General features: G+C 36.7%; 1 protein-coding gene across 1 annotated transcript in view; it reads right to left on the minus strand.

Moving 5' to 3' along the window:
* Positions 1-6,580: 6,580 nt before the first annotated feature.
* The window catches only part of musk (muscle, skeletal, receptor tyrosine kinase), an 83,522-nt gene continuing 72,799 nt past the window's right edge, over positions 6,581-17,303 (minus strand). The window contains exons 14-17 of the mRNA XM_041225702.1: positions 16,891-17,071; positions 16,578-16,769; positions 13,575-13,723; positions 6,581-10,317 (exon numbers count right to left, since the gene is read on the minus strand). Coding sequence (XP_041081636.1) covers positions 9,635-10,317; positions 13,575-13,723; positions 16,578-16,769; positions 16,891-17,071 — 1,205 coding nt within the window. The 3' untranslated portion in view covers positions 6,581-9,634. The remainder of the gene's footprint in view (positions 10,318-13,574; positions 13,724-16,577; positions 16,770-16,890; positions 17,072-17,303) is intronic.

Raw genomic sequence — 17,303 nt, forward strand, 5'->3', positions numbered from 1 at the left:
TTCTGGGTTTCTTCTAGCATTGGTAAAGTGAAGACGACTTTAACTATTAATGTGCTTTAGCTCACACTATGCATCATTCTAGGGAAATAAGACAAATTTGGTCAAGGAAATTACAGACAATAGCTATATATCCGTGCTGTATGAAGTCATTGGCTAGTTTTTATTATGTCAAACCTGAAATCTAAACAATAAGTAAGATCTACTAAATTTAGTTTTGTACAGCTTTTTTGTCAATACAGTAGTCTTTGTGTATAGGAACACCTCCTAATAGAACATTTCGCCTAAGGGAACACCCTTGTGGTGAAACTGACTTCTTGGCACCGCTAGCGATTCATTCACAATGGATACCTGATAACTCATCAACATAAATCAGTATGGTTCAGTCTTTTCAAAAGTGACTTGTTATTGTGAAAGTGTCTTGAGGCACACTGATTGGTTTATTACAAATTTTCCAGAACCGCTGTCATATCATTGTCTCATTTTGTATTCAAATTTCAACCTCATCTTTACAAAATGATATGAAAGCAAAAGGCGAAATACACAGCTGGTTCTCTTGCTACAAAAAGTTGGAAATTATTTGAGCGCTTAAAAAAAACCTGGATCAGACACTAGTCGCCGAACAATTTGGTGTTTCCTGTTCTGGTGAGTTGCTTCACGATTGTGTTAAATAAGGTGCATTTTTTAATATGTGTAGGGTTGTGTTAATTTAGTTTAGTTAGTTTATTAACTTAAGTTGTATGTTACTTTGTTATTGTAGTTTATTAACAGACACTTGCCTATTTTCTTTTACTTATTCAGTTAATTTCATATGTTGATGCACGTGCGTCATGTCAAGTGATACATATTTATTGATGTATTGATTTATATTGTGTCTGGTGCCTAACTCTGTCATAGAGATCACTTTGGCTATAAGACTGTTCTCTTAGTTGTTGAATACTGTAAAAGTTATATATTTCAATTGATTTCAGTGCAAGATGGGTGATAAGACTTTCTACAGAAAACAGACTAGCAACACTAAACCAGTCCCTAAAATTAGAAGTAGTTTCCCTTACTACTAATTTGCATTGATGTACACTTTTTTATGTACTATGCACTATTAATATTTGTTTCATGCAGAGAGTTTGAACGGAGTGGAGCGAGCCAATTGTATATGGAGTGGGGGAGTGGAGCAGACATTTCCCAAATGCTCGTTTACAGCACTGAGAAGAAGTGAGCACGGTTTCGGTTTTATTGTTCTTAAATACACGTTCGGCCATGGAGTTTGTACATTCATTATGGAGGTGCATTTAGACGCATTTAAACGTGCATAAGAACATAAGAACATAATTAAGTTTACAAACGAGAGGAGGCCATTCGGCCCATCTTGCTCGTTTGGTTGTTAGTAGCTTATTGATCCCAGAATCTCATCAAGCAGCTTCTTGAAGGGTCCCAGGGTGTCAGCTTCAACAACATTACTGGGGAGTTAGTTCCAGACCGTCACGATTCTCTGTGTGAAAAAGTGCCTCATATTTTCTGTTCTGAATGCCCCTTTATCTAATCATTTGTGACCTGATCCTTGTTTCTTTTTTCAGGTCAAAAAAGTCCTTTGGGTCGACACTGCCAATACCTTTTAGAATTTTGAATGCTTGTATCAGATCGCCATGTAGTCTTCTTTCTTCAAGACTAAACAGATTCAGTTCTTTTAGCTTGTCTGCATATGACATGCCTTTTAAACCCGGAATAATTCTGGTCTCTCTTCTTTGCACTCTTTCTACAGCAGCAATATCCTTTTTGTAGTGAGGTGACCAGAACGGAACATAATATTCTAGATGAGGTCTTACTAATGCATTGCAAAGTTTTAACATTACTTCCTTTGATTTAAATTCAACACTTTTCACAATATTTCCGAGCATCTTGTTGGCGTAGCTTCCCCACATTGTCTAGGTCAGCGGTTCACAAGCTATGAGGTGCGCCTCCCAAGGGAGGTGTGGCAAGGTGTCAAGGGAGGTGCAAGCTATGTGTCCTTTTGTTTTTGGAGGTTGGATGATTTGAAAAAAAACAAGGAATTTGTATATATTCTAAATGCATTATATTATAACTAAAATAAAATAACACAAAAAGTTTGTTTAACATGCTAATGTTCCTTAGCAACTGTTAAACATAACGCGTACATTGCGTGGTTCCCACCCTCCCCACCCCAAGTAAACTTACAAACAGTATCAGCAGCGTGCTTGCAGTCAGAAACAGCTTTAATGAGAAATGGGTTTGTTTTGTGACAAAAGGAGAAAAACGTACAAGTCGAAGTGAGGGCAGCAGCGATGGGTCCAGCAAAACTCAGAAGCCGAAAATATGATGAAGCACATTTAAAACTGGGCTTTACAAGGAGCGGGTCCAGTGGTGCACCGAGCTTCAATGTGTTTTATATGGCGAAATAATGGCAAACCACAGTATGCAGCCCTGCAAGCTAAACCGGCATCTCGAAACAAGACACCCTACCTTAGTATTTAAACCCTTTGAATTTTCAGAGGAAGCTCAATGAGTTTATTTCTTTATTTGTTTATTGCATTTATATAGTGCTTTTTATACAAATGATAGATTTAAACAATAGTATACACATAATAATACAAAAGCAGCAATTTTAAAGTTACATTAAAACCCATTAAGATAATAAAGTTAACGGAAAAGCTGCTGGGGTTGGTGGTCTCCAGACCTCCCCCAAGATCTCCGACAGCAAAACTGCTGCGAGGGAAGGTGGTCCCCTGACCTCTCCTCCCTTCATAGCTGGCAACTCCTTCTGGGGGGGCTCCAGGCCCCAGAACTCCTGCAGCGAAATTGCTGCGGGGAAAGGTGGTCTCCTGGCCTCTCCCCCCTTTTTCATAGCCGGCAGGTCCCTCTGGTGGAGCTCCAGCCACACTGACCCCTGCAGCCAAGCAGAGCTGACTGCGACCCGTGACGAAGCAGTTCCAGAGACCCCAGGTGATGCGGAGCAATCCCAGGTGATGCGGAGCAATAGGCAACCCTAGGCGATGAGGAGCGGCAGGCATCTTTGGGTGAAGCAAGGCAGGCATCCTTGGGTAAAGCGAGGCAGGCATCTTTGGGCAAAGCGAGGCAGGCATACTTGGGCGAAGCAAGGCAGGTACCCTTGGGCGAAGCGAGGCAGGGAGTCAGGACAAGTTGGGATGCGGGTGTTGGCCCTCTTCTCGGCCACGCGGTTCTTCCCCGTGCTTCCCTCAGCAGCCTATGTGAACCCCCAAGTCCCTGCTGATGAGAAACATCCCCATAACATGATGCTGCCACCACCATGCTTCACAGTAGGGATGGTGTTCTTTGGGTGATGCACTGTGTTGGGTTTGCGCCAAACATAATGCTTTGCATTTAAGCCAAAAGTTCCATTTTAGTTTTGTCAGACCACAAAACTTTTTGCCACATGGCTACAGAATCTCCTGAGTGTTTTTATGCGTACTTCAAATGGGATTCAAGGTGGGCTTTCCTGAGTAATAGCTTCCTTCTTGCCACTCAACCATACAAATGCCATTTTATTTAATCTAAAAAATGTTACAATAAATGGCAATTTTCAATGTAATGTTTATGGCAAATAAAAACAGTACAAAATATATGTTACAATCAAAGTCTTCAGGGAATATTTTTTCTCAGTGGAAGAATACATAATATATTTCTTGATTTTTACCTTAAAAAAGTTTGTGTAATTATTAAAAAAAAAAAAAAAAAAAATAGCCATTGCCTTCCCGGGTGTCCATGAGGACTGTTTAAATTGCAGGACGAGACTGTTATATTAAATTATATTATTATAATAATATTATTCATAATAATAATAATAATAATAATACACAAGATCTGGTTACCATAACTGGGTTACATTTATTTTATACATATTGCATTTACCTTATACATTGCAATAATAAACCAAGTTTCATTTTTAAACAAGTACCATTTATTCAACTGTTATAAGGCCCACAATTACCATAAACACTCAATGGATGAAGTCCATATCCTTGCATCTGTTTGTTGTTTAGATTCACTCTCTGAATCCATATATTTTTAGGTCATTACGGTCTAAAAAGTTATTGAGTTTAAAGCATCACTGTGGCCTCAGTATAGCTCTCACAAATATATCTGATCTTTTAAGTACATTTGATACAAATTTAAACCATTCACCTGCCCCCTGCAACACTCTGCCCCTATTGAAAATAACAAATGCCACATTTGTTCTGAGTGGTATTTCTTACATCAACTGGAGGATGTTAAGGAACAGAATGCTTTGCAGAATGGATTTGTATAGACATTTGTAAGCGTTGTTGTACAGCATGGTCGCTGTTAGATCAATGTGAAGGTAAGGTGTTGTTATTGAAGCTACATTGACAGGGTGAATTTCACAATTGTGGGCTGGTGAAATATAAATAAATAAACTATATATATATATATATATATATATATATATATATATATATATATATATATATCTACACACACACACACACACACACACACACACACACACACACACACACACACACCCACAAATCCACTATGTATCGAGGGCCTCAAAAAAGTGAGCGACCCACAGAAAAACAAACAAATAGGCTTAGAACAAATACTGTACCACTCCCTCGTTTTATCATGGGTGTCAGGGTCCAATATATACCTTCTACACAATCCGCTTTCACTCATTTTTCGTATAAAAAACAGCACACGATTTTAATTCATATTGCGGAGGGTAACTGCTTCTCATCAACTTAAATCTCCAATTAATTTCATGAGTCTTCCTCTCCTTTCTCAAATGCACAACCCACTGCATTGAAAGAATCCATTCACAACATATGAGGGTTGTTGCTAGAGAGCCGACGTCACTGCCCTGTGATTTTAAAAAAAAAAACTTTGCTTAAAAAAAAATTAATTTGCTTTGTGTGTGTGTATGATAAAAGTACAATATTAATGCATTGTTTTTAATTGTTTTGTATATTTTAGTTTGTGATGTGCAGCACGAAATAAAACTAACAAAATTCTAAGTGAAGTTGTCTATACCTAGTGCAGTTAAGGCATGCGCAGTTAGACTGTAAAAATGGGGAGCCAACTCCAGGACCGCGATTTATCAGAATCCGCAGTATAGCGAGGGGCGATATAACGAGGGGTGGGTGTGTATTATATACATATGAAAAAAGGAATGAAAAATGTAAAATATAAAAAAACACAGAAATACATTACAGTCAAATAGGTAACTAACACAAGATTATTATATATATATATATATATATATATCTATATATATATATATAGTATAATACATATATATCTATATTAATATATTCAGTGTTTTATACTAGATGTAGTTGAAGACTAGTAAAGTGATTTGTTGCTTACAGTAAATGCTATATACAAAATAATTTGTTATAGTGAGTTACATGTCATTTAAACTGCTTTTATACCAGACATTTTAAAACAGTCATGTTCTATATCATCAAGGAAGTGACATGTTAAGATATTTTTTTTTGGCCAGGTTCCTGTGCACAGCCTTAAAACGATGCCAACCTCCTGTTGTGTTTTAAAACATTATGATTGTTTTGAAACATACATTACAGTATCTATTAATTTCCATTGTCCTATTCGGAGGACAGACAGATGTATTAACTATAATACACCTTATTCATCATTTTTTTTTTCAAATTACAGTGAAACAGGTTGAATCCAACTCCTCTACATCTGTATAATTATGGGCCCTGACAAAATCCCTACTGAAATAAATGGTGTGATACCGTCTACAATCAGGAACCTGGCAGGATTTTTTCTTCTGCCAAAAATAAATATAACTCTAACTGCAATCCAGCACCCGGTCATGTGGTTTTCCTTTTCTAAGTTTAAAACTAGTATTAAAAAAAAAAAAAATAAAGATGTTGTGTATATACTCACATGTCTCGCTGGTGCCATTTTGAATTGTATAGTTAATACACAGCAAATACATGTTTAAATGGCCACAAAATGAGCTAAAATTTGCGCTTATCAAAAAAGCTGAATGTTTGCATAAATCGACACACAGAGCTGTGAAAAATGTAAAATCACAAGAAAAAAACATTTTAGGCATCCTGAAAATATAGCTGCAGTAAACGCAGCAAGGAGAAAACCTGAATGCAACCAGAAAGGATTGTATAGGTTTTACAGAAAATTAACAAAACTAGAGAAATCATCCATAATTATAATACAGCGTTACGCGTCCCCATGTGTTGCTACAACTGTTCAAATAATGTGTCTGTATTTTTTCTTTTCATTGTTAACATCCTGATAACTTTTTATACTTTTAACTTTAAAGTCTGTTTCAAAGCGCTATTCAAAATGTCCGCTCTAGTGCACTGGGGTTTGAGATCTGTCCTCTAAATCACTGCAGTAAGAGCAATAAAAAAAACAAATACAACACCAAGTGCTCTGACTATTCTGTTCCATACCACATCATTTATCATTATTGCTGTGTTACCTGTTTAACATTGTGGGCAATAATCCTTGTAGTATCAGTGCACTAGAGTGGCCGTTTGAAAAGAGCTTTGAAACAGATTTTAAAGTTATAAGTGTAAAAAATTGTCAGGATGTTAACAATAAAAAGAAAAAAAATACAGGCATGTTATTTGAACAGTTGTAGCAACACAAGGGGACGTGTAACTCTGTATTTTTTCAGAACACCGCTACTTACACTTTAATGTGCATACTACAGTATTTCAGGTTTGAGAAAAGAAAAAAAAAAGTGTTATGAGCAAAAATTCCAACAGTGTCCCTTCTTTTTCTGATTATAAAGCAACCACCAATCAGAATTTTTTAAACAGCTGTGGGTGGAGCATAGGCAGCATTTTGTTATATGCTGTTATGGTGAAATCCTAACCCTAACCTTCTGAAGACAGCAAAAGCATAGTAAATGTAATACATGATAAGAAAACATAGATAAGAAAACATAACAAAATAAATAGGAAATGCATTAATGAGGCGATATTGGGAGGCTGCTTACAGATGCTCCTGGCTGTGCGCAACAGAAAGAGTTTGCAGGGGCTGCCGCGAACAGGCCCTATAGGCTAAAGTTGGCGCATTTCTGCACCAACGGTGACCCCTTGTCAGGGCAATTCAAGGGATTAAGGGATTCCTGGGATGCACCTGGATGAAAAGAAGGGACAGAGGGCCTGGGGAAGGAAAAGGTGATACATTGTATTTGGTTATTTAAGGGGAGCCTGTGAGCTCTTTGGGGCAGAGTGTGGGGAAGCTTGCTGTGAGCGTTGTGTGCAGTGTAACCTAAATAAAGAATTGCCGTTCTGGGTCGAAACTAGTCTCCTGTCTGATCTCTTCTAACCCTTTCACTGTTCCTGAAAAGCTGGTACACTACAGTATTATACTCTAGGTATGGAAAAGTTATGATTTTCCCAAACCGAAATTAACATTTGCATAAAATTCCTGAATGAACAATACAAACAAAAAAGATAAAACTGAACCAATTTTTTTTGTACAATGAAAAATTGTTGGTAGTCTCAGCACTATGCCAGCGGCATTTTCGGGAGCTCATCGCGCACTTTATTGTATGAAGACATATTAACAGCCCTTCTTAATTTTAATATGGTATTATAAATATAAAATGGTAACAGAACTTATCTGATTGCCCTCAGTAGGGATAACGGCATCTTCCTACTTAGACTGGGTGTTCAGATGTCTGAGGCGATTTTCTTCTTAGGTTTGTTTATGAAATATAGTGATGCTAGTACTAACAGACATACACAAACATTCAGCCTGAGTACCCTAATTTAAACGTTTGTTATAATAGAAATGAAAAGCTGAAACTGGAAGTTGTTGAATCTGTCCTGTCTGTTTAATTACTCAATGTAGACCTAGTCACAACTAAATAATGATGACAAACTGACAAACAGACAAATGAAAAAAGTATTAAAAGACAATAAAATGTTAGATGAGGTCCAGAACCATTGTGAAACTGGAATAAGTAGTACTTTGGGTGAAGCTACAAAACAAGTGAAAGGGATACTATGGACAAATACCTGAAAGCCTTGTGCAGATCAGTTTATTTTTATTAAGGTAGCACCATTATGTGCATGTATTGAAATTAATTTTGATTGTCTGATTAATTTGCTGTTGCATTCTGGCATGCATTATTGTAACGAGCCATAACAAACCAGCATATTACGTGCACACTTTGCATATGTTTTTATGGGGGTTATCCCGAGTTCTAACTTTAGTTTTTTGATGGCATTTTCTAGGTTACATTTTCTTATCAGAAACTACTTTGAAATGCTCCTATATATCTCAGTTACTTTGAAGCCAGCATGTTGATTTACAGTCCTCTGCGGCGACAATGGAGGTACCAGGAAAATATACCTACAAAAGTTTAATGTCTCTTAATACAGTATTTGATTCTTTCAACATTGTGCCTAATTATATAATAAATTGGTATGAGTGATGCAATAACATTGTGTTATGCTTATTTATCAGTTTAAAAAAAAAAAAAAGAAAGTGTAATAATGGAATGTTCTGTATCTTTGGCTGCTCATATGCTGTTCGGTTTTCGGTTTTGTAACTTTCATTTCAGTTTTAATGAAAACTGATTGGCTGTCAAAAACAGCTGAAAGAGTTGACAAAAAACCGAACCAAACATAACCAACTTGCACCCCTTTAATACACACATATTGTCGCACAGTTTCACGTTTGTATGATTCTGAAGTTGGAAATTGACTTCAGAGGGCTAAACATGAATATGTAGGAATAAAGCAATACTTTTAGAAGCAATAACGTTTTCAACATGTCTCCCTGCTCCCCTGCACCTTTCAGCAATCTATTCTGCAGTCATACAGAAACTGCGCTATAGCAGTTGCCTACAGCATTTGAGACATGTCTTTTTTGTAATTCATGAAAGCCAGAATAAATAATACAATCATATTTTTTTAACATTGTACTGTAGCAGATAATAAGAAGGATGGTCTAAAGAATTCAGTTATCAAATACAGTGAGGTGATCCCAGGGATTTCAAAGGGTTTTGGGATGGGTGTGTTTGCACCTCATTGCTGCTGACATAGATTAATGTAGTAAAAATTGCAAAAGAAAAAGTGATGTAATTTTTTATAATGGTAAATTTGATTTAAATTAGTAGTAATGTAAAGTTTGAAAAAAATTATTTGAGTATTTGTTTTTAGCTCTGCATAAATGTGACAGAGAGCTTAAAACAAGACTTAAACAAGCTCTACCCTTGTTTAACACATTCTATTGTATTTTGGTTAGCTGTGTCTACAATTCTGAACAGACTTAAGCGCATGCAGAGATAAACATGCTTTATGAATAAGCGACTAAAAATAACCATGGGATTTTGGGCAGTTAAATGTTTTACAAGCGTCTAAGAGATAAACATGCTTTATTTTTTTCCCATAACGGTATCAAATGCTCTGTATCATCCAGAATATGCTCCCGTCAAAGCTTTTAGTGTACTTGATATATGTTTCTTTTAGAAATTCCTTTGATGTTTAGCCTCATTGCACATGTCATAAATAGTCCTGCATAACATCAGGAATGATTATCTCTGCATCAAGTCTAAGCATTGACAATAGATCATATGCAGCAGGTGGGAGATAGATAAATCTAACTGTTGAAAGAGGCCAACCACTCTGCTTCATGCTACACTGGCACGTACAGTCTGTTCGTGCATCCGTTCCAGAATGCGATGGATGCTGGCAAAGCTGGGCCTGTCCGTTGGGTGGGTGCTCCAGCAGAGACGCATCAGATTGTACAGTTCCAGTGAGCAATTCTCTGGTTGTGAAAGGATATTGCCATCTCTCACATAGTAAATTACTTCTTCATGGGCCATTCCATAGTAAGGCTGCATGCCATTTGAAAAGATTTCCCACAGCACCACACCGTAAGCCCAAACATCTGACTCGGTAGTGTAGCGGTTGTAGAATATGGACTCTGGAGGCATCCATCTGATGGGGATGGCATCGTTTTCATTGGCTTTGTAATAGTCTGCAGAATATATGTTCCTCGACAGCCCGAAATCAGCAATCTTCACAACCATGCTCTCCCCAACTAAGCAGTTTCGAGTGGCCAGGTCCCTGTGTACAAACTTGCGCTCAGAGAGATAAGCCATGCCTGCTGCCACCTGTTTGGAGATGGAGAGCTGATCCACACAGCTGAGAGAACCTAACTCTGACTCGGTCGAAAAGCTTCTTCTTGACAAGCTGGTCTGGCTGAAGCTGCGCATCTGGTTTGGAGAACACCTGCGCAGATACTCATTCAGGTCCCCGTGCGCCATGTACTCAAATAGCAGGCACATAGGCTTCCCCACTGCACACACTCCTGTGAGAGCAAAAGGGCCAACAGGAGGTTAGAATTCACAGTGTCACCCAATATACAAGTTTTAGAACAAAGACTGTCTTTTTATATACATTTATTTTAGATCGACATTTTTGTCATAATTAATTTCTTATATATATATCATGCATGTGTATTTTCTCCCATTCTCTTGCTTCATTTAGATCATTATTTACTGTTTTCTAAGCACTCCAGCTAAAAAAAAAATAATTTCAAAACACAGGGTCTGAACAAAATTAAAAACCTAAGCTTCTGTAAAAAAATAAGATGTATAGAAGTATTCCCTTTAACCCAAAGTTGTCACAGTTGCATAAATTACAGTTGCACAGCTACATAAGCATACAAGTATTCCTTTAATAAGGGTTGATGCAGACTATATTCATGTTAATCGCCAAGCAAAATGCAGTTATCCTCCTCTACAATATGTTTACTACTTGCACTCTTACACTAGAAATCAGAGGTATTTTTTTATATATAGACATTTATAAAATATGTCCTCTGCATACCACTGTGAGTAGATAAAACAAGAGTGGATATCCCAAGGAATAGAAGTGTTAACAGTTTTTTTTTTACCTCAGATCGCATAAAACAAAAAAAACCATTACACAGGAAAAATAAGAGATGGCTAACTACATTAAATACAACTGGCTTGAGTACAATCAAGATAAAATTGTTTGCTATGCTGCATTTACCAGATTTTATTTATAAAAAATAATGCATTTGTACTCCTGATCCTATAATGGAGCTATTCAGAAACAGTATAATAATTGAGCTACAGTGTAGCCCTCTCTGTAATGCATTTGGAATTCCAGTTTTTGATTATAGCATAGAACTTGTGTTACATTTGGACTTTCATACTGTTAGCCCATTCATCATAATCCTATTCAAGTTTAAATGTGTTGTACATTCCCTTCCTGTATAATAATGATCCAATTTTCATGCATTATGCTGGAATTCATAGCAATTTGTTAGCAACTGGGCTCAAGGGTATAAACTCAAGTTCAATATATATTACTGTACCAACGTTAATCTTGAAAGCAGGTATCATTCAACCTTAAAATAGAGAATTTTTAATACAGCACATAGTCTCAGGGAAGTCTCAGAGACTACAACACAATTGTAAAAGACCTGAAACACTACACATAAACTGGCTTTGTCTGAGGACCAAAGCAACGGACATGAGGTGAACCCCCATGGACCCCCACACTAGGTATTTGCCTGTAAAATCAATGACGTGTACTGAAAGAGGGTACTTCTGTGCAAGAAAGTGTGTGAACTGTTCAATGTACCAAAAGTTTATTAGCAATTAAACTACCTTTAGCTTGTTCTGTATATTTAGGTGGAATATGCAATGTTGGGAGATGCACTGCCATTACAGACTCTCTTCCTGATGAGGTTATAAACTATAACCACGAATGCAGACAAGCTCGGCTCTTTTACATAATGATTAAGACACTTGCTTGCGGTATGCAAGGTTGTTGTTCCCTGCCCTGTTTTGATGATGTCTGTTTATATTTAACATTGCTTTCCACGGCTTCCAATCTCTCGATTTCAAATTTTCAAATTGATTTTAATAAAGTCAATCAGTTTTAAGAATAAAAAACAAAAAAATTACCACTATTGTGTGTTTTAAGTTATTTAATAGCTGTATATAATCCATTAAGGCTAAATTACCAGGTATGCTAGTTTCCCCAAACTAAAAAATAATATTAATAAAACACACATTCTGATTACGTGATTGAGAAAATTTGTTCAAAAATCTTGTTTTCTAAATAAAGAAATGATGAAATCTCCAGCAGACTGTGACTGTGCATAACTTTTATTTATTACATTTGTTTCTTCAACCAGCTCATTTAAAAACATACTCCAATGCTTGATTATCCAAACTTGGAAAATTGATTTTGAGTAAATGTATTCACTTTTATAATGTAAAAGTTTAAATTTGCTTTGCTTTTGTATTTCAGCTTAAATGTTTTGTTTTCCACAGTGAAGTAAATCTAAAGTCAAAGTAAATGTGCAAAAGCATGGCTAGTATGCCCACAGAAAGGGAGTAGGTCTATTGCTAAGAAAAGTTAGCATTTTTAATTATTATTATTTGTACTTTAAATTGTGCCTGTGGTAGAATTTCAGGTTGCTGCCCTTTGCAGACTTGCAAAGTAAAATAAAAATCTGCAACTAAAAATCTGCAACTAAACTAACAAAATCAAACTAATGCAATTAAGTCTCTATGCTTGAATGGATTAGCCCAGAGATGCGCACATTCAGCTGTGTGATGTTAAAAATGAAGAATCTCTCATGGTCTCTCATGTCAAACATATAGCTATAAAATGTATATATATATTGGAACAGTGAATTATTATATAAAAAACAGGAAACACCATAAAAACATTATCAATGTTCACTTTTAAATTTCTGTCTACTTAGTATATTGCACCATAACAAGAAGTCCTTATAACTTAGCAGAAGTGTTTAGCAAAAGAATGCAGAGGATGAACACAATCCATGTATTTTGAAATTGTATGGTATTCATGACAGGCTATTAAATCAAAATCTGGCAGGCAAATTGACACATTTCTTGCTCGGTTAATCTTCAGGTCATTCAAAATACTATAAAAGCTGGACAATCTGTTCAACTTTTTTAAACCATTTATTGTTCAAACTATTTATCTTGCCAGCTCTTTTTAATTGCAACATAATAAGCCAAGATCAGCTTGAGAACAACGTCTGCTTCTTTTTACAAAACCATATAACCATTTCATTATAAATGTAGTATAAAACAGAGTATCAAAATTAACAAGCTAGGGAAGCACAGTCAATTGGGAAGGCATAGTACAGTGTGGCTAATGTATATTATAAGTGTGTACAAGTGGTAAACTGAAATATTACTATGCAAATGTTCCAGTTTAAACTTATATAAGTTTACACTAGTCTTTATAAATTGACTCTGCAATCTAGATCTACAGTCTATAAGTATTAGCCCTGTAAACTCAGATCATTTTCAGATCACAAGTAAGCCTTTAACTGGTGAGATATGGATACCCACTAGCTATATTACCATTTCACTAAGCTGCAAGGCCCTCTAGAGGACTGGCGTGTTAGTTTGTGTGTGGTAACCACAAAGTTTGGACAAGCTCTAACCACCTACTTATAGCCAACCCACAACCATATGTAATAAAACATCGCCATTACCAAATTAAAGAAACCCTGCATAAAATATCATAATTGTATTAATAATTTGTTACCTAAAAGTTTGACGATGTTGGGGTGATCAAACTCTGCCATTAGAGCTGCTTCCCTCTGGAAGTCTGCCTGCATGTCTGCCGAGGCCTCTTCCTTCAGCATCTTCACAGCCACCATCGTGAAAGGTTCATGAGGAAGTAATCCAGGGGCTCTGTGGGAGACATACACAAAAACATTAATGAGGAGACAGATCTGTGCATGATCATTTTGCAATAAAAAAATTCTAATTTAATTTGAAATTGTAACATTTTGACCAAACTTTTGGTCCCTTAATAGAATTGTTATCCAGGTTGAAGTTCTCATTCTTCACAAAGACTGTATTACTTTACCTCTACTGGCAAAGCTCTACCACTTCTTCAAGTGGCTTGCTAAAGGAATGGTCAGAAGACAGGACAATTGATGTCACCTTGAATTCTCTTCCGATCTTCCCTGTTAAAAGCTGGACTAGATGTGAACAGTGTTGTGGCAGTATAAAGGATAAGGGAGTTTAAGTAATTGAGTACAAAACATGTAAAAGCCTCGGTTATTACCACTTTAAATGGATAGTAAGTTTAGTTTTTACATTTGACAAATACTTCTGAATGTTTAAAGAACAGGTTTTATATAAACAGATTAAATATGTTATAATAAATTATAATATGTTTATGTGTTCGGTGGCTTCCTCTAATCAAGTTGAAACACACTCTCAATTTGATTAGAGGTAGCCACGAACACTAATAAACATACATAATAGCAACTTATTTTAGGACTTCTGAACTCTGTCAAGGTTGACATGAATGGTCAGCTTTCTCCAGTGAAAACAACTTTGGGTGACAAGGGTGCTGAGGTGCTAAGTTTAACAAATGAAGTACAACTAAGGATCTGCTCCACAGCAAAAATGGTTCAGGGGGAAAATAAACTCTTGCGGTAATAAATGTAGAAACGAGAGAAAGAGAAAGCAAGTCTGTTGCCAGTTGAGTTCCAAGTATTCCTGGTATATGCTGATCTACCCCAGAACAAAATTTCCAGCTGATCTTAGTTAAATGTTGACAACTTGGACACAACAGTTCTAAATTAAAAAAATAAAAAAAAATGGCATGAACTTTAAGTCAATATTTGTATTAAAGAAAATAATGAGGTCATTAATGAAATTATACTTCTGTCTGCCTCTGTTGAAGTAGACTCACAGCTGAATAAAGATGGCTGCCATTCAGAAATAATTTAGCAAGTCATATTGGCCAGCCACCTCCTGTTCTGGAAGTCTATGTGATCCCTTTTTGGTCTTAAACGAAGTAAACACTACAGCTAAGTTATCTATAGATTCCTTGCCAGCCACTGTTAACAGACTTGTCTACAGGGACATTTTAGACTGAAACTAATGTGCAACTGGCTAATTGAAGTATTAATGCCTCTATTTTAGGAAGACTGCATGCAATATATATAGCTCCTAGTTGTATTCCCAGGAGTATCCATATCCAGAGCAAGGGGTGTTGCAAGGATGCAAGGTTTAGGGGGTAGAAGGGGCAAAAACTATATTGATATTGGATGGGTGGTAGGTGTCTGAAAATATATATGTTCAAATCTGTTTTCTTATTTGCATGATTACCAATATTATTACCAAGCCCTTGTGCTTAAGATCTCTTGGAAATATCATGAAAAAGTATGTAAAGCACCTAAAAATCTTCAGCAAAATAGGAGGTGGCAGTGATTATATTTCAAATGTATTTTTACAAGCTTTGGTTATCACTCTTTTAAGTATCAAGGCAAACTACAGTGGGTATTTTTGTTTAGTAATTTAATGCAATACACAAATTTTAGACTCCATTGTACAGCAGTGATTTAGTAAATGCATAAAGCATGTAGCAAAAGAAAGGTACATCTCAAGCTTCCCAGTGCCTGCACTGCCTCATGAACTTGACAGTGTAGTATCCTTAGATTATGTAGCAACAAAATATTCATAAAACTTTGTTTTGAAACAAAAACAAATGGAATGCTGATGCCATAGACTCTTGAGCTGCACGTCCAAGCTACCAGTATTTACAAACTCAGAAACCTGGAAGACAGGGAAGGGCCAACACAAATGACCTCTGACATATTACCTCCCCAACACACACACACACACACACACACACACACACACACACACACACACACACACACACACACACACACACACACACACACACACACACACACACACACACACACACACACACACGCTAATACTTTTAAAACAATAGCTATATTGAATTTTAGCGTTACCTGTAGCAACTGTTCAAAACAACTAGAAATCAGATGCATGGACCCAGGGGATTATACTCGTATCAAGAGAAAAACTAAATTCTATTGTACATATTCTTTAGCAATAAGTTCCCATTATACAATATTACAATTGTTATACTTTCGCCTATATTACAATGAGAAAAGTTATGCCTAAAAAACAGTATTGACCAACAGGAAGTGCAATTTGAACTGTTGTAAGGCTGCATCCACACTGGAAAGAGTGATGCGAGCGATGTCGCCAAGTGTCAGTCCACACCAGACACGACTTGGAAACGATCCAAAAGACTGGAAATAAATACATGACCCCGCCCATGCATTCCTATTGGACATACTAGAGGTGGGCTGTCCCAATACAAAACAGGTCTTGTTTTGATAAAAGGTTACTACCCTGACCTCTGGCAACTCCGTTGTAAAATAACGGTTGGATTAAAATCTATAGATCAGAGTTATTTAACACCCCTACATATCCAACAGTTTTATTGTCATTATTATTAGTAGTAGTAACTGTACAGTTGTAGTTGTATTACCAGTAGGCAAGTCCTATTTAATGGCCAATAGGAGGATGTGACAGAAAGACAATGAGTTCTGGTGGTAAATCAGCTACATTTCCAAGCTCCCCTTGTTTTTAATTGCACCAATGTTGTTAGGTCTATTAAAATAGAGGGTAACTATTTCCAGCTTTTAAGAAAGACAGGCACTTCGACCTAAATGTTTAGGTATTGTATAACTCCAGTTGAGCTTACCTTGCCTGGAAAACCCTTCCGAAGGCCCCTTCTCCGATGTCTCTCACATACTCTATGTTATTTCTGGGATACTCCAGGCTGAGTAGCTTGGTGCTGATGAGTAGGGGTATGCGCTGGTACATGGGATTGGGGTGAAGCCGGTCCAACAACAGTTCTGAAGGAAGGGTGGTCAGAGTTGGAGTTTCCATCTCCCTGGCAATACACAGGCAAGAGAGGAGTTTGATAAATTCATTACATTATAGGTTTCCATGAGTTGATACTTACATTTATAGTAATTCTTACATGTAGAGTAGAATTATTGTTTCATACAAACCTCTTCCTGTTCTTCCACAATTTCTGTCTACGTCGACACATGAGAGCAAAAATAATGAGAAACACTGCTGCAGCAAACCCAGAGATTATGGATATAATGACTGTCATGGAGTAGGCTGGAGAAACTGATGGAGGCAAGTTTGAAGTAGCATGTTTGGGGTGTGCAGCCACTGGCATTGAAGCTGCAATAAAACAAAAAATTTAAAACAAAGAAAACCACATTAGCCCATTTTAAAAGTACAATGCAATCATGTTTAATGTGCATCATCATTTATGGGGAAAACAGTACTTTATTGTATTTGTATTGCCTATTTTCATCCAACAAATCAAGCAGAGGATGTCGCCAAGTTACTGAACTCTAACTCCCTGCCTGGCCAGTAGGGGTTGCTGTTATGTGGTGAAAAAAACAACCCC

The sequence above is a fragment of the Polyodon spathula genome, chromosome 2, assembly GCF_017654505.1.
Source record: "Polyodon spathula isolate WHYD16114869_AA chromosome 2, ASM1765450v1, whole genome shotgun sequence".
Lineage (NCBI taxonomy): Eukaryota > Metazoa > Chordata > Actinopteri > Acipenseriformes > Polyodontidae > Polyodon > Polyodon spathula.